Below are 21032 nucleotides of genomic sequence, written 5' to 3'. Positions count from 1 at the left end.
CCGCATCGGCGGAGCCACACACACACACACACACACGCACACACACAAAGCCTGGAGCAGTTCCACAGCCTGTGGCGTATTGATAGGATTCAGCAAAGAAAAGCCGGGCTCCAAATAGCACCTTTATAGCTGAAAATGTCAGCCTGTACATAGAGGCGAGGTCCGAGTGGGAAGACATGAAGCGAAACGCCACAAGACTCCTCTGGCCCACGCCAACAAATCCATGTCGGGTAATACCGCCCGGCCACCGGGCGGCTGATAGTTCTGCTCGGAGTGCTTCAGAGCAAGCTGTGAGTGGAGGAGAGTGGAGGGACGCTAACTGGACGGAGGCGGTACAAACGATGCACACGGGGAGCGCGAGGGCTTATTGACCACTTGGTATTGACGTTTCATTTAGCCAGCTGTTCCAGGCTCGGCTTCCTCTCAGAGCTCTGCAAAGCGGGGAGGCGGCGACGCCAGCGGGCCGACGACCAGGACCGAGCCCGGTGGGGGTGCTGACCGCGCCGCAACGCCAGGAGACGCCTCGCTCCGGTCAAAAACATTTAAAGGTCATACGTTTGCAAAACCGCAGGAAAATTTTTATTCTGTTGAAACCAGCTGGTTCACAACAGAGTGAAATGTGTCCAAAAAAACTGTTGAATTATGGGTGTTTGAACAAACTCACCCTGACAGGATGGCTTTGAGGCCAGTTCTCTAGTAAACAGGTAGATAACTTTTGAGGCAACTCAGGTCTCATTTCACAAAATATACTTTAATAAAATAAAATCAATGTTTTCTTTCAAATTTTAAGAATTTTCCTAGTGGGTTATTCGCAAAGTGTTATCTGTACACAAGACAACTCAAAGTGCTTCACAAAGCTGAAGAAACACATAGTACTGCATTAAAATCATGGAAATAAACCAAGATTGAAAGACAGTAAAAGAACAGTTAAAAGAAAAAAGGGCAATTAAAACAAATCTAAAATGCATTTAGAATTTAGTATTTTCTGTTTTCCCCATAAAAGTATTTATCATCCCAATTCACCCTCAAATATCCACCGTCTGGTCGGAAAACTGTAGACGTCACGTCGTTCCAGGAACCTTCAAACAGCAGACTCACTCGGAAAAAGTAATATCTACAATAGCGGAGGAGCTCTGTGAAGGTTGCAGAATATATCACTAATTTATCACAATATCTGCACGACGGATATATAAATGTTGTGAAAGTTTTGACTGAACGATGATGTTTCCATGAGAATTCAATGAGAAAAATCAAATATTAAGGGAAAAAAATGCTGATAATTACGATCCGTGTTGATATTTATGGTAAATCATAAACTCAACCTGAAGCCAGCCAATGTTCAATGTTCAAATCAACTTTATTAATAATGATTATCTTTCCAACATGAAGCTCAGTGATGCAACACAAACAACCCTGAGTGCCTGAAGCACCAACCGCACGAAGCGTCTTCTGTTTCCGTGTGAGCCTCGACCGGCGCTCCTGGCGGAGAAAGAGTCGTCTGAAACAGCTCAGACTTGTCTTCCACCGCGGCGTGAAACCAAATGCAAGCTGGCGGCCGCTCATTTCCATGCAGGGCACTCAGCGCCAGATTTGCATGATCACTGGTGGGGTTTTTTTGTGTTTATTCCATCCTGTGATACAATCGGGCTGCAGGCACGGCCTCTCCCTGGCGTTCAGCCGTCATGAGGCTCGTGGCCGTTTGGTCACTTCCTGCTGGTCGGATGACAGAGATCTAATCTATTTCACTGCACTGAGGAAGTCCTGTGTTGATTTGTTTTTTGTTTTGTTTTTTTCTGCATGTGAACATCATGCTATATTCTAATAGAGAAGGATTTCAGTCAAACATAAGGTTCGTGGGCCAACATGAGGATTCAATCTGGTCCAACAAACCACCAAGCAGATTCTGACAGATCTCAAGGGAAACATTGATTTTTAGATTGGTGTAATTAATTTTCATCAGCCTCTGGTAAACCTTTCCATAAAAGAATACCTTAATTACCCTCTGAGGCCATGTCTATACGCCAACATTTCAAGAGAAAATACAGATTTTTCAATTTAAAAAAAAAAAGAAGCTGTTTACACGACAATGCTTTGAAGTCAATGCAGCTAGCACGCCATGTCGCTGCAGCTGGAGCTTCTTTTTCAAGTTAGAAGTCATCCCATAATTTAGCATTTACTGTCTCTGCTCTCGGCCATAGCTCCAACAGTTTCAACTCCGAGTCCCGTGTGTCACAGTTTACAGTCCGTGTAGAACGGGACGGAACGTTCATGATCAACGGCTACTCCTCGAAATTCAGAGTATTTCTTCTATTTAAACGGAATTACTTGATTTTTTCAAGTAACCATTGTAGTTCCAACACGATCAAGCAAAACCACTATTTCAGTATTTCAACTACCAACCCTCAAACTGCCAAGTGAGAATACAAACTAGGCGTCGTGACACTAAATGTTATGGTCCATCTACCGAGCAGAAGCAGCATTTCCAGCTGAGGAGATGTCCCAGAGTTTTCCAAACAGCTGGGTTTTCCTTCGTGTTCATGGCGACAACATTTTCTTTATAACGTCGAATCGTCAACCACTTTTCATAAATCGTGATGAGTGTATGTTAGGAGTGTAACGGTATTTGTATTCGTCCCGTACCGTCACGGTACGGGGGTCGCGGTTCGGCACACACAATCACACGACGAATACACCAGTGAGTAAAAAAAAAAAAAAAAAAAATTCCAACCTTAGATGGCGGTAATGAGCCTAAAAGCTGCAGGCAACCACCATTATCACAGAAGAAGAAGAAGTAGAACAAGCAGGTCCAAACATGAACAAACAAAGAAGAAAGTCCAAGCGGAATGAGAGCTGCAGCGTGTGGCGGAGTGGATTAAACGGGAGAGTATTTGTTCCGCGTGCGTTCCCTCATACGGAGTGACGTGTGACGTGCCAGTAAACGGGAAGCAGCACAGTCAAAAAACCAGCAGAGAACGCCACGGTGGTGGAAAAACACTTTTTTAATACAAAACCCCGACATAAAAACCATTGGAGAGGCGAGATGGAACCAAATCGCGCAACAGCGAGTTGTATAAAGAGCTCTATAGCAGAATACGAGCGATCGCCGGCTGGTGTTATGGATTAACTGGTTCCCGTGTTAACGAATGACAGCGGAGGTCTGTGTAAACACATGCTGATTACAGCAGTTGTTAAAGTAAGACTCACAAAAGACTTTAAACGTATACACTCACTGTAACTGTCGATAACCGACGTTCGCCAGAACGACTAGATGTTTCAGTCATTATTGGTCACAAGTTAACACGGGCACCAGTTAATTCGAAACATCGGCATGCGGCGCAGAGCTCACACCGAGACGTGCTGCTCCGCACGGCGGTGCTGCGGTCAGGGGAGCAGCCGCTCCTTCAGCAGCATATCATGGAGATTTTGGGACATTATTTGAGCAGATATCAGCAGATAAAAACTCTCTGCTTTGCGCTGAGGACTGCTGCTGCAGAGAGGAAGACCTGCAAGTTCCTCGTGAGACTTTGTGCGCATGTCACAGGGTCCTTGTAAACGAGGATTCATCGTGGATGCTTTGTATGCTGTACATGAATACACTCGCGTTTAATACTATTGTTTACAATCGGATTGAAAAAACACCATGTAAACTGGGCCAATAATATGTCGCATGGGAAAGCTTGGGAAAAATGTTCTGGTACATTTGTGAGCTTTTTTTACTTCTTCCCCACTGTACCGAAAAACGTACCGAACCGTGACCCTTACATCGAGGTACGTACCGTACCGTGGCTTTTGTGTACTGTTACACCCCTAGTGTATGTACGGTCCTGTTTTCCAAATCAATGGCGGCTGACTCTGCACGAGTCGGACTGCAGCTGTGAGCGGAGCTGTAGGACCGGCAGTGAGCGCGGCTCTGTGGTAAACTCAGCGTTCTCCGCTGGGGCGGCGCCGCCTCCGGGCGACGGGAGGACTCCGGGGCGGCGAGGCGCTCGTACAGACGAGACCACATGCAGGAACCAGAGCGAGAGCGCGCACGTGGGAATACATATGCAGAGATCTGCCTCACTGGGAAAGAGCTCACAGCCGGGAGCCGGAATGAGAACATCCATCCCCATCTGCATCCTCCCAGCGCCGCCCGGCGCCGGCGGAGGCCCATCAATCCCGGCCGGGGTGATGTATGGATGCGGAGCGGCCGGGGCCTCGTGGGCCGTCCTCCACCGCCACGCATTTACCCAGGCTTTATTACGCTAATGCAATATTCATCCACTCACATCGAATGGCGGCAGTGTGCCCCCCCCCCCCCTCCTCCCCCCGCCGCAGGGAGGACGCCAGGATCCGTCTTCATGAAGGTACAAACGCTGGACGTCTTAATTTACGGCGCGCTCCAACACGCGGGACACTTTCAGTTTGTAACGTTGATGAAACAACCGACCTCAACGCCGGTCTCGGTTCCACGGCAACGTTTCGGTTAAATTTTCACTGTAATTAGGTTTTGGAACTTTTTGAAGAAAGCTAAGAAAACTGCAACTTTTTTTTTTAAGCAGCTTTTCATCTCAGGTGCAACAGAGCAAAACACTTCTCTGAAACAAGAGGTCAAAGGTCAGCAACCTTTATCCATCAAAAAGCCATTTTTGTTGTTTTATAGAGAAAAATTCTTCTAGAGAAACAAAACATGTTTAATCAGAAAAGATCACAGCTTATCCAGTTATTTATGCAGTTTTGTTAAAAACTCTAATCAGTTATTCGACCATTTCACCTGTTTTTGCTCCATTTCTGACAGTTTCAAACATTTTGCAGCTTCAGCTAAAAGATTCTTTCTGCAAACAAGTCAGGAACACAAACAAGTTAAGGATAATGCAGGGTTTGATTTTCTATCTGTCTCATCAGAAAATTAAAACAGTAACGGCAAAATGTTTCAAATAAACGACAAAGCGTACTAAAAGCCACATGTGAGGATCTGGAAATGACGAGGCGGTGAGAGAACGGCGCCGGCGGTGACGTCAGAGCGCTGAGCCGCCGGCTTCCGGCGAACAGGGGAGGTTTTGGGTCTGCGTCGAGAAGAGGAAGCGAGCGGCGGTGTTTTCCTCGGTTTACCTCTCGCGACCTTGTGCAGCAGCTGCGGAACACACCGACGAGACTGCAGAAGAGGAAGTGAGCGAGTGTGAGAGAGAGAGAGTGTGTGTGTGTGTGTGTGTGTTCCTCCTGTTCACCACCCAGCAAAACATCTGGAGTCGAACGCTCAGAAGACACCAGGCCTTCATCGAATCAACACCGACTCCACTCGACAATCTGATCAGTTTCCCCAAAATAGATTCATTATTTGGTAGATTCCTCAAGACTGGCGCTTTTTCTCTAAACTGCATTTTAAATGCTAAAGAATCCAAAGTAGTTATTAGTAGTAAAACAGACGTACACACACACAAAACATGCATAGACACAGAACAACAGTTACACATTCAGAGACGCACAACACACACACACAATGACATGCAGGCGCGCGCACAACACACACACAATGACATGCAGGCGCGCGCACAACACACACACAATGACATGCAGGCGCGCGCACAACACACACACACAACACACACAATGACATGCAGGCGCGCGCACGCACACACACATACAATACACACAATGACATGCAGGCGCGCGCACGCACACACACACACACACACACAACACACAATGACATGCAGGTGCGCACACGCACACACACACAATGACATGCAGGCGCGCGCACGCGCACACACGCAACACACACACAATGGCATGCAGGCGCGCGCACACACACCACACACACAATGACATGCAGGCGTGCGCACAACACACACACAATGACATGCAGGCGTGCGCACAACACACACACATAACACACACACAATGACATGCAGGCGTGCGCACGCACACACACAATGACATGCAGGCGCGCGCACGCACACACAATGACATGCAGGCGCGCGCACGCACACACACCACACACACAATGACATGCAGGCGCGCGCACAACACACACACATAACACACACACAATGACATGCAGGCGTGCGCACGCACACACACAATGGCATGCAGGCGCGTGCACGCACACACACCACACACACAATGACATGCAGGCGCGCGCACAACACACACACAATGACATGCAGGCGCGCGCACAACACACACACACAACGACATGCAGGCGTGCGCACGCACACACACACACACACAACACACACACAATGACATGCAGGCGCGCGCACGCACACACACACAACACACACACAATGACATGCAGGCGCGCGCATGCACACACACACGACATGCAGGCGCGCGCACGCACACACACAACGACATGCAGGCGCGCGCACGCACACACACAACGACATGCAGGCGCGCGCACGCACACACACAACACACACACAAAATGGCATGCAGGCGCGCACGCACGCACACACACCACACACACAATGACGTGCGCACGCACACACACACACACAACACACACAAAATGACGTGCGCGCGCACACACACACACACACACCTTTGCAGGAGGCAGCAGTGCTGGCGGCGAGCCACTGACGGCTATTATAGCCATTACACAATTAAACAGAGCACCTGGAGGGCCCGGCAGTAACTCTACCTGACACACACACACACACACACACACACACACGGACACACACACACGTCTAAGAAAAGAAGTCGGAGCGAGGAACCAGAGGCAATTAGTTCAAATGGTCGATACAGAAATAGGACTCTCCGTCTGCCCAGCTCGCTCCAGAAAGACTGGAATTTTATTTCAGCCTCCCAAGGTTGGCAAAAAGCAGCAGAATGGCTTATTTTATAAAGGCTGGGGGGGGGGGGGGGGGGGGGGGGGGGGGGCACAGAGGCACGCTGGCAGGTGGGGGAGGCAGATATCTGAGCTGAATCGTCAAGAGACAGAGGAGAAGAGCAGGGAGGTAAAGACGGATCCAAAACAAAGCCAAACTCGGCTTCTGGAGGGTTCTGTGCGTCGGGCTGCTCGGCGACAGACACTGAAGACAACGCTTTCAAGACGAGTCCAAAGGTGGAACTTTTCAAAAACACTTGGGCTCAGTTTTAAAGTAAAGAGCAGTTCTGCACACGCTCAGTAGAGAGACGTTCAGAACGGGCGTCCGGACTCCCAGCACAGATTGTACTGGTCCTGGTCCCGGTCCAGATCTTCCAGGACCTGTTTCCAGATAAACACACATGGATTTCAGAAGGCTGCCTGAACCGAAAACACAAAAAGCGTGTGTTTTCACTTCCCGTGTTTCCTTTAAACGAGGCCGTAAATAGACATGGAGACAGAGGGAGAGAGCACTGGAGGGTTTGTGCTTCCTCGACAGACCCGTACCAATGCGCAGAGTGTGTGTGTGACTGTGTGTGTATGAGTGTGTGTGTGTGTGTGTGTGTGCATTTCAAAGAGGCGACGGGCTGACAGGATGATACGCGGTCGTCCTTTAAGACGCCGCGCCGAAAAAGACGCCGCGCTGCAGAGCAGGCCGTCCTTATGGCGAGCCAAATGCTCATCTGCATTTTATTTGCATACTCAAACAGCGGAGAGCTGCACCTCGACACACACACACACACGAAAACACACATTCACACACAGGAGTAGATGATGAGTCAGATAGCACAACAGCAGCTTCTCAGAGTAAAAAAAAAAAAAAAAAAAAAAAGAGCAGGTGGGTGGGTAATAAACGGCGACTGAAAGTGTGTTGTGATATTAAACTGCTGCCAAAAATAAAAACTCTCTTCCAGCACCGGTCTGGGGGGGGGGGAGCGGCGACGGAGGGGGATACCACGACGAGGAGGAGGGGTGGGTTTCATTTTAAAACACTACCGTCGGTCTGAGGATTCGTTTTGTGTTTTCCCCCCCGTTTCCATGGAGACGAACTTGAGGGGTCTTCGAAGCCGTTTCCAAAAGCTATGTCTTCAGCATTTTAGTGAAAAGCAGACGCAGAAAGCACAAAAATGAAGCTGGTCAAGAAACTTTAACCCTGACAGAGGACGAAAATGTGATAGTAAGATAAGGGGCAAGAGAAAGAGCACTGGTCATTTTAGAATCCAGGAAGTGTTTATTATACGAGCCGTACTTCACGTAATGTGTTTTACAACTGATCTTTATTTAAACTCAAAAGTTATTTACAATTAAGGAACAGTCAGCAAAAGAAAATGTTCGAAAAAGTCAAGTTTCCAATCAGAGAAACGGATAAAAGTGAAGATTTAGACTCTCGGAGAAGGAGGACGGGTCAAACCGAGAAGGAGTGTTTCAGCGGCTCTGCGTCACAAAGCGCCGGTCCTGCCATCCAGAAACCCCGACGACAGCCGGGAAGACGCCAGAAGAAGAACCGACTGTCTGTTACTGAAAGGCTGCGTTCCGTGTTTGGAAACCTTGTAGTTCCACTGGCAGCTGGGAAGATTTCATGTCTTTCCTCCACAGTCTGTCAGCACTGAGGAGGACGGAGAGACGCAGGCTTCCTCCTCTTCCGCAGACTTTCTGGAGGCTTCAGTGCTGAACATGTGACGTGGCTCTGAGCGACTCCGCTGCCCTGCGGGTTAATCTCTGCTCCGGCGACTCCGGCGACTCCAGCCTGCTCCGCTAATTCCACAGTTTCAGAGCTAAACCGCGGCAGTGCAGAGACACACAGGACACGGCGCGACGACAAGCCCACGACGCCGCACTCGGTTACAGATATAGATACAGAGGCTGCAACCTCTGAGACCGAAAGAGCAGATTTCACCATTTTCCATCCAATTAAACTGGTCTGGAGCCACAAAACATGCAAATATACATACATGCACACACTTGACCTCCCTTTCCTGTTGCTTCTGTTTATTGTTGCTTTATATATATTTTACCATTTTAGCCAATTGATCTATTCATAGCTGCTTTGTATTTACTGATATATGGAACAGTTTTAGCTAAATTAGCAATTTCACTGTTTGAACATCAAATAAGAATAAAGGTAAGATGTTGATCGGCCATCTGAATCCAGAAACAGCCCAGATTGGTGGACCGGTAGCTCTTGAGCAAGTCGCTCTCCGGTTACTGCAGAATTAAAACAGTGAGGGTTTTTAACCTTCTCGGAGTGAAAAGCTTCCTGCTACGTCTATATAAATAATAGAGAGCTGAAAGCCAGAGAGTTTGTGCCGACCACTATTTCCAGAACATGGCCTCAGGGCGAGTCGCAGGGTCCTCGCTGGCTGCCCGGCGCCCGAAGGCAAGGCATTAATTACCCCGGCTCTGGACAGAACAAACACACCGTGCGATGTTGATGTGTGAAACGGGACAGTATTCGAAAATGTCTCGACTCCTTTACAGCATTTTGTCAGTGGAAATCTGGAAATCGAAGAAGCACCACGAGTGGGTGTGTCAAACGTAAGGCCTGTGGACCAAAACTGGCCCACAAGAGGCTCCAATCCGGCCAATCCAGGGAAAAACATGCAGAAAGTCATAGTTGTAGGAGAAGCTTTTCTTGAGGTATTTCATCTCTTAATTGCTTGATTTTATGTATTTATTCTGTATTGCAGAACTTTAGCGTATTGCTTTTACTTCTGTGTAAAGTTCCATGTATTTCTTTGTGAGCTTTCATGCATTTCTTTCATTTTCTGTGAAGTTTGAATTCATTTTGTTTATTTATTCTTATGTCTGACTGGTTCTCTATCAATAAATGGTTTTTGCCTGTTATACAGAAGATTTTATTTAAATTGTCTGAATGTTGCGATTATAGTCATTTTCTATAGTAAATGTTTGTTTCTTGCAAAAATAAAGATATTTTCTTCACTATACTGGACCACAAGAAACCCTTTAAAGTTGAAATATAAAGGTCATTTTGGGAATATTTCACTGGTCCACCTACATCTGGTAAGCGTCACTCCTGGTGGATAAACCTGATTCCACAGAGATTAATACTGATTGACCCTGGTGACCCGTTGACCCCAAGATGACCTGTGGCTGTGGGATGACCCCACAATCCCACCGGGTCAGTAAAATAAACAGGTCATCCTCTGATCCCATCTCTGTCAGTGTGTTGAAGGGTCCCTGCTAAAGAAAATCAAGCGATTGACACCAACGGACGGAGCGTCCACCAATCGGCACCATGACGCCTTAATTAACATCGTCTAAGTTCCCCCTCCTGTTGCCAGATGGTTGTAATCCAGCGAGGCGTGAACTGGGTCCTCTGGAGGTGTCGGACACTGAGGACTCAGCAGGTAATCCTTTAAGTCCTGGCAGCTTGTTTAACGGGGGGTACGAGAGTTCAGGAAAACACTCGGCGTGAAACTCGAACGCGTTCTGCCAACGCTGTACTGGGGGGGCGTGACAATCCACTGCACTCATTCACCAGGATACGTCCACGGTACGATGTTTCACTGAGCAAGCGGTGGAACCGACGGCGTGCGCTGTGGATGTGGGAGCGCGTGGCCGGCGCCGCTCTGGGTTCTTTATTGCTGGTGGTGATGGAGGGCCAGCAGAAGGTTTTATTGAGGAAGCCATAACAAGCTCAGCGGCTCCTGTAGCATGAAAACAACCCCATAATCCACCGCTGCTGCTGGCAGGGTGAGCGCACGCAGGTTCAAGCAGAGACGGCGAGCGAGCCAGCGTTCAGGAATTCATCCACTCCGTTGGGAAATGGAGCAGTTTTCCACCAATCCGATTAAAACGAATGTGAGAAGACGGCGTGGAAACACTGACGGAGCTCTTGCTTATAACACATTTTTGCCACGCCAGCACTTCCGAGGCCAGGCCTCACATAGAGGGCGCTGTCGCCCAAAACAAACTCCGACCAAGAGGAAACACGGCTCAGTGATCGAAAGCAGAAGCCCCGCCCCTTTAGCCTGCTAGCAGCTAGCCAAAACAAACGGCCCCACGTCCTCGTCTGACCACAGTTCACTGGTTTGATCCGAGTTCAGGGGAGATTTCACACACGAAGCCAACGATCCGCGGCGATGGTCTCTTCCTCTGGAGGAGTCGGCTGACTGACATTTAAACATCGGCGTAATTAAGCCCCGTCGCTTTCTGTAATTGAGACGCTCGTCGGCGAGAGTCAAGCGGCGACTGTCCTGCAGTTAACCTCGGCTGGCGGGAGGGTCACGGGCACAGGTCGCCAATTAACCTTTATGTATTCGCGGCCGACGGGGGTTTGACCCGGCGCCGGAGTGTTGGATTCAGCTGGCGGGCCGTGAAACCTAATGAAAGCCCCGTAAGAAGCACGCCTTTGTTTCTCCCTCGGTTTATCTGCCAAGGTCTTCATCATTACCCCCTGCTGCTGCTCTCCGCCTTGAGAGCGAGCGAAAGCTGCAGACCGCCGCGGGGAGGGGGGGGGCGGCGCTCTCCAGAGAGCCTTTGATTTGGAGTGGACAAACAGATTTAGCTGATTGCGGGCTCGTGGCGGTCGCTCACAACAAGCCGTTTATCCTCTACAGAGCGGCTCCTGTCCGCCGCAAACCGGCAGATCCCCCTCGGATCGCCGGGGTGAAGCCGTCCGGTCGGGGCTTCATCTTCCAATAACTCAAAATAAAAGTCTCCGGTGAAAAAACGGCGACCTGTGAAGGATTGCGGCGGTGTGGTCGGTCGACCTTGGGATTGACTTTATCAGCCAAACAAGGTAAATTAAAGAAAAGATCTGAAGACATGTAGCGAGGACGAGCTGGTGTCCAGGTCAGTGGGGTTTATCCTCTGGACTTCAGAGGCTTTGACTGGATCTGTTCATGAACAGGGAGAACATGCAAACCCCGCCTGCTGGAGCCTTCAAGGCTCCATGTCAACGCAAAGACATTTACACATAGATAGGGGCGCACGATTTGAATACGATACGAAACATAGAACGTGTTGACGATGGGACAAAGCGGAGAGGTTCATTCTATATGCTGCAGCTCTACACCGACTCACAGACATCAGAAGCTTCACATCCATCTGACCAACCCATCACAGCGAACTAAAAACTTGTCCATGGTTTTACAACAAGGAGCATAGACATACATAGAGTAGACTGCCTATTGGCGCTAACGAGCCACAAGGCTGCCATCTTGGTCCAGACACTGCTCTACTTGGTGTACATATATTTGGCAGCTGCAATGAAGTGTCAGCACATTTAACCGAACATAACTTGATAAACACTAAACTGATTTTAACATGGTTATTTTCTGCTGTTACAGGATACGGGCAGGATACGGGGTTCATTCATGGTGGGATAAAAAGTAATAGAACATTCTGACGTGATCATTTATTTAAACATGGGAAACGGTTTGGTTGAATCGTTCAGAGGAAATGTTTCACAGCAGCGCAGGAAAAAGGTCATTTTCTTTAGAGAATGTAAAACAGAGGAGGGTAATTTGCCTTTAAAAAGCCACGAGAGTCACTGAAGCCGCGGCGTTCACATGAAATCCTGAGGAGAAACGAAAGGTGGAGAAGCTCAGGGAAGATCTCCAAAACGTTCCTCTCTCTGCAGAATCAGACACATTAAAGCACGTCTCTGATGCGAGATCTGTTTTCTCCGAGTCTCACACCTCGGCGAGAGCAAAACAAAACACGGGTCTCAAACTGGTCAGTCTGTTGTTTTCTAACAGACTGCAGGGTTCAAATGAGCTTCCTCTGAAAGGGTCGGAGGGATTTCCTCTCAACCAGGGAGCTTGGATTCTTGAGAAAACATCAAAACCATGTGCTGGTTGAAGCATCAGTGTATTCCTCGTGGATCCAAACACCAGCCGGGTCAGTCAAACATTATCCGGCACATCCAGGCGTCTCATTCACCGGCAGGTGTGAAGATCTGGTCGACCACAGCAGAAAGACTGAAACACTTTCCCTTTAACTGATCCTGCCTTAAATCAGCCAAACTCTGCAGCCACAGGCTGCTGTGGCTCCTCCGGTACTTTCAGGAAAATGCTGGAAAATTAACATTTCGCTGAGGGTTTTTTTATTTGCAAAAATGATCTAATCCAGAGGCTAAGAACAGCAGAATGAAGGAAAACAGCCAGAATAGCTGGATTTCATTAAAAAAGGATGAAATAGGTTTAAAAACTAGTGCTGTCATGTGATCAAAAAAATAAATGAATTACAGGATTTGTAATTAATTAATCTAATTAATCTAATTAAGTTATTTTAATCTCATATCTGCTTTAGGTCCCCAAGTGAAGAATTCAAATTCAGGGACGTTGCAGAATTGTGACTCATCAAATGAAAACGCTGAGAAGAGAAGATCTGAAATCCACATTTTTGTTAATGATAAAAGAAAGGTAAGTCAGGACGTCTCGTCCAAAATAAACTCTAAGCCCAATCAGGCTACTCAAATAACACTTTCAGTGTGTTTCATTAAAGAAATTCAAAAGAAGAAAAAGTTTAAGTACATCCCAGCAAACCAATTCGGCCTGGTGCACTGTTCAAAAATGCAGTACAAATATTGATAAAAAAAATTCTGAAATAAATTAAGGCTGAGTCTCAAATCGCCACTGAAGCAAACTAAATTCAAAATGAATACTAAAGCTAACTTAATATAGAAATTTAAAATGAATACTACAAGTATAACATGCCTCTAAATAAGACAACAGTTCCATTCACATTGAATTGCCACTCAAGTGTGCTATAATTAATCTTGGATTATTTTTTTTAGTGCACTAATTTGCCGTGTAATTAATCTAATTAATGCACTAAAGTGACAGCCCTATTGAAAACACTAATAATAAAAATAATAAACAGTTAAAATGTTGAGACTAAACTGATTCAAATAGCTGAAACTAAATTTATTTTAATAACGTTTAAAAATGGGGAAAATTGCTCATCTCACTAAAACTGCTCTGACCACGAGGAAAGACAAGACACGGCTGCTATCAATAGTTAAACAGCTTAATTTGCTAAAATACGAGTATCAACGACAACTTTATAAACCTACTATGTTTCCCTTCATTTCAGAGGATGTGTGTGTTGTGGCTCCAGCCAAATGTTGTTTTGTGGAAAATTGAAAACAAAAAAAAATCTCCCTTCACTGGAGACCAGCAGGTTTGTGAGTTTGGCTCCAGTGGATTTCTCTACTTCCTGTCTGAGGAGCGGCGGCTCCGCCTCTCGCTCTCTCCTGAGCACAACCTGTCAGTTTTGATCTCCCGCTTCCGACTCGTCCTCGGTCCCCGGACCGCGTCTGACCGAGCGGCTCGGGCCGTATCGGCGGCGCCGCTCCCTTATCGTCCGGAGCTCCGCTCTCAGGATTAGAGTGTGTTTGTTAGATGCTTCATTAGGCCTGCGGAGTTTTGCATTTGTTTTCCCTGTCACAGAATTCTGCACCGTCACGGGCCATTTCTGCAGCGCTGCGGGTTTACTTGGACGGAAACACAGCTTAACGTTCACACCAGGGAAGGAAGCTACGACACCAATGAGCAGATCTCAGAGAAATCGGGGTTGCTTCACTGATTTCCGTCACTGTTGGGTTTGTTTGGGAGTTTCCTGCAGAAGTCAAAAACATTAGAAACGCTTGAAGTGATCTGAAAGCAGTTTGGCGACGCTGTCATTCTTCCTGCCGGGGACTCCACCTCATGATGCACCGATACTGATACCGATACCAGTATCACAGATATCACCACACTGGACACACAAACACACATTAGATGTGAAAAGCGTGTTTATAAGGGAGAGTGCAATGAGACCGTGACTGCTCGTATACTCCTAGAGTGGCTTTAGTGGGTTTTATTGTGTTTTAGCAGATTTTATAATGCTCTCAGTGGAATTTACTGTGCTTTTTAGAGGATTTTATGTACGTTTTAAATTTGGCTGTATTTGTTGCAATGACATTGATATTCTATCCTGTTACGTAACGTCACACATCCGACGTCCTCGACCACAGGAGACGACGAGCGACTTCCGGGATTTAAAGCAACACTAAGGAACTTTCAGTTTTGGTTGATTTTGGCGGCGCCAGTGGACAAAAGCGGTAGTGTTTTGCCTGAAGGAATACTACAGTTCCCATGAGGACTAGCGCGTGGCGTCGTAAAATGCTGCTCCCGGTGGCGTGCTGTCAGACTGAACTCGCCTTCATTTGTTTCCAGTGGCTGTGTGAAGGATGGATAACGACGAGGTCATGAATCTAATAGTGTCTAAACAATGTTATATCATGATGTGACGCATGCCGTAAAGCAGTCCGCACATTTGGAGTTTTTTAGTGTGCAGGGTTCCTACCACCCTCCTGACAGCTGCTCAGTCCAAGTGAAAGCAATACTGACGCCCTCAGCCCGTGACAGAGGGGTCATTCAACTAGTTGTAAGTCGATGTATCATCACAAAAGATATTAAAATGTTTTATTAAGGTTGAAAAGTTCCTTAGTGTCACTTTAAGATTATTTAATATTTTACATGAATATAGAAACACATATCTAATGGATATTTTTACTACCAATGAAACTTCCAAGCGACAAGTCGAACACGACGGGCTTTTTGCACCAAGGCTCAACATAGAACGTTGAATGGAGGCAGATCTCGTTGCCGCGAGGGATTCCAGCGTCTCTGGGTAAACGATGTCAAATTGTTAAAGCTATCCAGAGCCGCTGGCAGAAGCAGCCGCAGGCTAATAAACAGATATTGAACACAATTGCGGCTGTACGGTGAGCACATGCCAGCGTAGTGTTTTTTCCGACACGGGTTACGCGCCAGCATGTTTACATATTTTCTAGCGGGAAACAGACCGGCCGAGCAGGTCTAGCCAGACGACGTCTCCTGGTTTCCCCCGAGGCTTTTGTAAAACTGGCAAACAGTCCTGCTGTAACCTTTAACTCCTGTCAGGGATAAATCTCTAATGGACTGGTATTTCTGATGCCGAGTCGTGGCGTCACTCAGCGTGAAAACATGCACTGCAGAGCACAACTGGGCAGCTGCCGACTTCTTCAGCCTGCAAACAGCCTTTTGTCAATATGACAATCGGCGAAAGCGTAATGCCACATTTAGAGAACCGTAATTATATTTTTCATGCAGGAGGGTCAACCTGTCGGTGCGTCACGTCGCCAGGTCTTTTAGAAACGAGTCTTTATAGCGGAATATTGCAAACGCGTTGCATGAAACGGCAGATATGATGGTAATCCTGGAAACTCCATTACTGTTATTTGACAGGGTCCAGCAGACTGGAGAGACCTTTATATTTGATTAGTCTTCACCAATTCTGATATTTAATAAGACTCCCGTCGGAGAATATCTCATAAAAAAAAAGGCAGGAAAAGTCGCTCCCAATCAGCCCACTGAAGCAAGGACATCCCAGGGAAATCAGACTCTGACCTTTCTGAGATCAGCTCTGAGCCACAGAGTCCCGCAAGAAATCCCAGTTTCAGCGCCGGTGCCGTTCACACGGCAACCGGCGACGTTCACACGGCAACCGGCGCCGGTGAGAAACGCCAACACTCTGCGGCGTTTGGGTCAGGATGGAAGGAAATGCCCTCAGGAGGTCAAAAATCAATACATTTATTGGAGGGTATAAATTGAAACAGAAACACTCGGCTCTTTCCTGGTGGCCTCAACACTGCCCGAGCGCATGCGAACCGCGGCCGTGAGGAATACTTCTTTGGCATGTGCTCAGTAGATGGACAATGACAAACATGGCGGCCTTCAGAGCTGAGAGAATAACAATGCAACTAGGACATCTACTTGGACGCCAAAAAACTCCACCAAAATCTACTGTTACCTTTTAGATGTCCATTTCCACGACAACAGTGCAGGACGTCACTAAAAACGCAACCTTTTTGAAAACAACAGCACGAACCTGAGGTCTGGCATGCTAACTGCATCGTTTCCAGCACCTCTGCTGCCATCTTCTTCTAAATGTTGCCATTGAAATTGAAACACCAAACTTTTCTGAAACGACTACCTGAGAAACGACAACCTGAGAAACGATGCGTCCAAACTGAAAACGCTGCCCCAGACATGTTCGTCCAGTCGAGACACCGGCTCACCCCCCCCGGTTAACCACTCGGCTCATGGATCTCATGACGGCCGCCTCTCGCCGGCTGCTCGGCTGGACTGGACGTCTCGCTCTCAGGCAGCCAGTCACCGGATTGCAGCGACGCATTGTAAAGCCAGGCTGGGTGGTTGCACGCCATCAGCAGCCACCTGAAACCACCTAGGAGACTTCAACGCAGGACTCGTTTCCTCCTCTCTCTCTCTCACACACTCACACACACACACACACACACACACACACACACACACAGTGCAGTGACATAACAGTAATAGCAGACACACTACCTGTTGGTATTTTCCACTGTGCTGCAGGCTACAGCTTGGGGATACAGAACATGGAAAGGGACATAAAAGGGGGCTAAATAGAACATTCGTAGGCCAGTCTCATGAGAACCAGCAGCAATGATGATATCAAATGTGTGACGATTGTAATTTCAGACCTGAAGATGGGATTTTCCCAGAGAGAGTCAGGGACATATGTGAGAGCATAGCATTTTTTTTCTTTCCCCCACCATATGGTTGTTAATCCAGCCTGGGCTTCACACCAGCTCTCTCCATCATCCTGAGATGAGGAAAAGCTGACAGACAGGTGAAACCAGCCCGGAGGGGGGCGGTGGATCCTGCCTGCGTGCTGCCATCTAACCCCCCTGCAGCTGGGACAGAACGTGATTCCAGACTCCGTTTCAAAAACAGGCGAGTTAAGATTTCCAACCCTTTAATGGGCGAGAATGGATTCCAATGCATTTCTAACACAGTAACTCGATCAATACTATATATCACTTATATTTCGGCTGCAAATAATCCACCAATGTCTGCTCTGATGTGGCAAAAACACAAGTTATCTACTTGAAAGGCGATGGACCTGTATGGGAATTCCAGGCGAGAGGACAGTGTTGAACATTTAGGTGAAAGTTTAAATGATTTTTGTCTGAAGCGTTTCTTGGGTGTTATAAACAAGCCGGTCAATAGAGAGGACGTACACATTCCGTGAGACGCGTAAACGTGCTCCGACACGACAAGCCGTGAGAAAAAAACACCCGGTGTACGTTAAACCGGAGGGTTTCCAGGCGGGGTCTGGCCGCGGGGCTCCTTACCTCTTTGACTTTGGCCCGCCGCTCCCTGGTTTCGGGGTCCAGGGGTTCGTGTCCCGTGGCTCCCGGCGGCCGACGGTACTCAACGAAGGGTAAATTATTGATGTCGTTCCCACCTTGACCCATAGCCTCCTTTATAACTTTCTCCTTGTCTTTGAGGATGTCGTCCTGGATCTCGTCGGTCCGTTTCTGTAGAGTATCCTTGGCCTCCAGCAGAGCTTTCTCGTGGTCCTTCCGGATCTTGGCCAGGATCCGGTCCTCGCTGCCGGCCGAACCCGAGTCGCTGCTGTCGGGACCGGTGCGGGTGTTGGTCTCCACCGCGGAGGAGTGGAAGAAAACTCCGCTGAGCAGCTTGGAGGAGTCCGGCAGGAAGAAGATAGCTCCGAAACACAGCGTGATGAAGGCGCTGAACACCAATAACAAGATGAATTTCTCCGTCAGCCTGAAAGAAGTCGGGCTGGCGGACTTCCGATTCGGGGTCGCGGTGAAAGGTAGAAGAGTCGCAACTGGCATTTTCCCCTCCTTCTCCGTCCTCCGGCAGCAACAAAACAAAAATAAAAGGTTAAACTCTGGGAGAAGTCGGGCGGCGCTTATCCCCATCGGGTATCCATGTCCAGGCGGCGGGCGGAACGAGGGACGGCAGCAGCGGCGGCGGCAGCGCGGAGCTCCGGAGAAAAGTTGTGTCCATAACGGAGACCGTCTGCAGACAGCGCGAGCCCGGGCGCTCACGCAGGAAGCAATGCGCGAGGGGGTGTAACTGACAGCCGGCCGCAGCCAATCACAGCCCGCCGAGCCAGCGCATGGGAACCCCTCGAGGGGGCGTGGCCTCAGCACGGAGGGGTATAAAAGCAGTGACAGCCGTACCTCAACACGACATGCCACGGGAGTCAGGATACAAGCTGTCCTAACGGAAACACGTGGCGCGTTCACTCAGATATCCCCCTCTATGTTTTAATAAATAACTTTTCTCACACCAGATAGTTTTCAGAAAAGTTTTTATTGAAACAAACAGCAGTAAAAGCCTGCTATGAGCATGATAAACCTATAGGGGGCAGTGTAACCAGAAAGTGAGGTTAGCCAATGAAAATCCTGAAGACAATACAAGAAATGAGATTAATGACTTCCCGTTTCCTCAGCAATAATGGCACCAGGGTCGTTTGTCTGGTGTTAGAGTACTAAACAAGTAGAATAATATCAACTTTGGACAGAGTTTTAGAAAATAATGGTTTCTGTGACTCATAGCTTCATTTATGTGTCTATGAAAGAGCCAAGACACATTGAAATATCAAATCATTCAATATGTACGGTAATCTCCAATTTTCACTACGTATTAACAAGTTCATGAGTCAAAAATCATTAGATTACATTAAAATGTCAAAATTAATTGTTGAAATATTGAGAATTTATTAGAACGAAGCCAAAATGAGCAAGTAAGTTTTATGGATATATATTAGATTATATTTTTTATTTGTCACAAGTATGGCAGTGAAATGCAGCATGATGTAGCAGTATGGCACTCATGAGAAAAGATTGAACATTTACCTTTCTATGCAGGGCCGGCTCTAGGCATAGAGGGTTTTCTCGACGCATCATCAGGCGCGTCATCGACCCGGAAGTCGCCATCTTGGAGGTACTCCGTATCACAACAAAGCACGAGTCCTAAGGAAGATCCAGAGCGTTATCAAGAAAAATGGTAAATTATTGCCGTGTCATTGGTTGTGCCAATAGGTCAGACCGAGAAAAACATTTGGAATTATATAGACGTCGCCCTGCGACAGACTGGCGATCTGTCCAGGGCATACCCCGCCTTCGCCCACAGCAGCTGGGATCGGCTCCAGCCACCCGCGACCCCGAAAGGGATAAGCGGTAGAAAATGAATGAATGAATGAATGAATGAATAGACTTCCAAAAGTTATAAAAAAAACCAGGGTGAGGAATGCCAAAAACTATCAGAGGAACGGAGGCGCTTGTGGTTAGCAAAGCTTAACCAAGATCTACGAGGGAAAAACCTGGACAACATCCGAATTTGTCAGGTTTCTTGTCAGGTAAGTGAAACAGAGTGCAACAGTTTAAGCTTATTAATGACTTCATATGTTACTTTGATCATTCATAAACGTTTAGCTTCTACAGAAACTTGATTTTTTCTGTCCCTAGCCTTAAGAGATGTATTACTCCTGAAAAAAACAGTTTGTGCTAGATTTTTAAAGTATTTTATGTAAAAACAAAACAAAACAAAAAACATTTCAGCTATCACACTATTTGTAGTCATCAGCTTGGAAATATTTGCGTTTTAATAAATTATTTAGAACCCCAACCCCTACGAAAGTGCTGGTCCCCAGTGAGGGTCCAGGAGGTGGGAGCCAACTCCTACAGATCTTTACCACCAATAAACTGTAGTTTCTCGAAATATCGGGCTTTCTCTTTTAACCCAAGGCCTTCCCGATATTCCTTTGCTTCTACAGTCCGTTTTGACGAGCTTTCGACATGGCTGAACACGCTCAAATTGTTCCATAACACACAATCGCGACTACTGTCAGTGTGATTGTTTACACTGAGTATCTCCAATATGGCGGCGCAGCGAGGGTACCGCCCAAGTCGTGACGTCGGTGAAAACCCTCTATAGGCGAACTAGACGGCTGCCTACAGCACCACGTATGGGGGGGGGGGGGGGAATACTCCGTGTGAGCATCGGTCTGTGCCGCACTACTCAGCATCGTTCGGCATCGCTCATGCCGATTATCCCACTAGTGGTGGAATCAAGAACTACAGTTACTGAAACAAAAATGTAATCAACTGCTATCTTTGTACACTTTTAGGCTAAATATTGAAAATGAGATTTTGCCAACTTTGTTTTTATCTGGATCGGGACGAATACATAAAAAAAACCACTTCCCTAAGTTTGAATCCTATGAGCCGAAGTGAATCCTCTTGCAGGCTACAAGCAAGAAGTTTGGAACCACTGACTTCAATGTACTCATATTTTTGGGCGTGTCTTACTGTCAGGCTGCGTCG

The 21032-nt window shown here is 47.4% G+C and overlaps 1 protein-coding gene across 1 annotated transcript in view; it reads right to left on the bottom strand.

Annotated features, from left to right (window-relative positions):
- Window positions 1–18713, bottom strand: part of man1a1 (mannosidase, alpha, class 1A, member 1) — a 130376-nt gene extending 111663 nt beyond the window's left edge. Inside the window, 1 exon segment of the mRNA XM_030110197.1 lies at window positions 18024–18713. Within this exon segment, the coding sequence (XP_029966057.1) occupies window positions 18024–18620 (597 nt within the window). The 5' untranslated portion in view covers window positions 18621–18713.
- Between the last annotated feature and the right edge of the window lie 2319 nt (window positions 18714–21032).

This window comes from Salarias fasciatus, chromosome 15 (assembly GCF_902148845.1).
Source record: "Salarias fasciatus chromosome 15, fSalaFa1.1, whole genome shotgun sequence".
Lineage (NCBI taxonomy): Eukaryota > Metazoa > Chordata > Actinopteri > Blenniiformes > Blenniidae > Salarias > Salarias fasciatus.
This window is presented reverse-complemented; position numbering and strand designations above follow the sequence as displayed.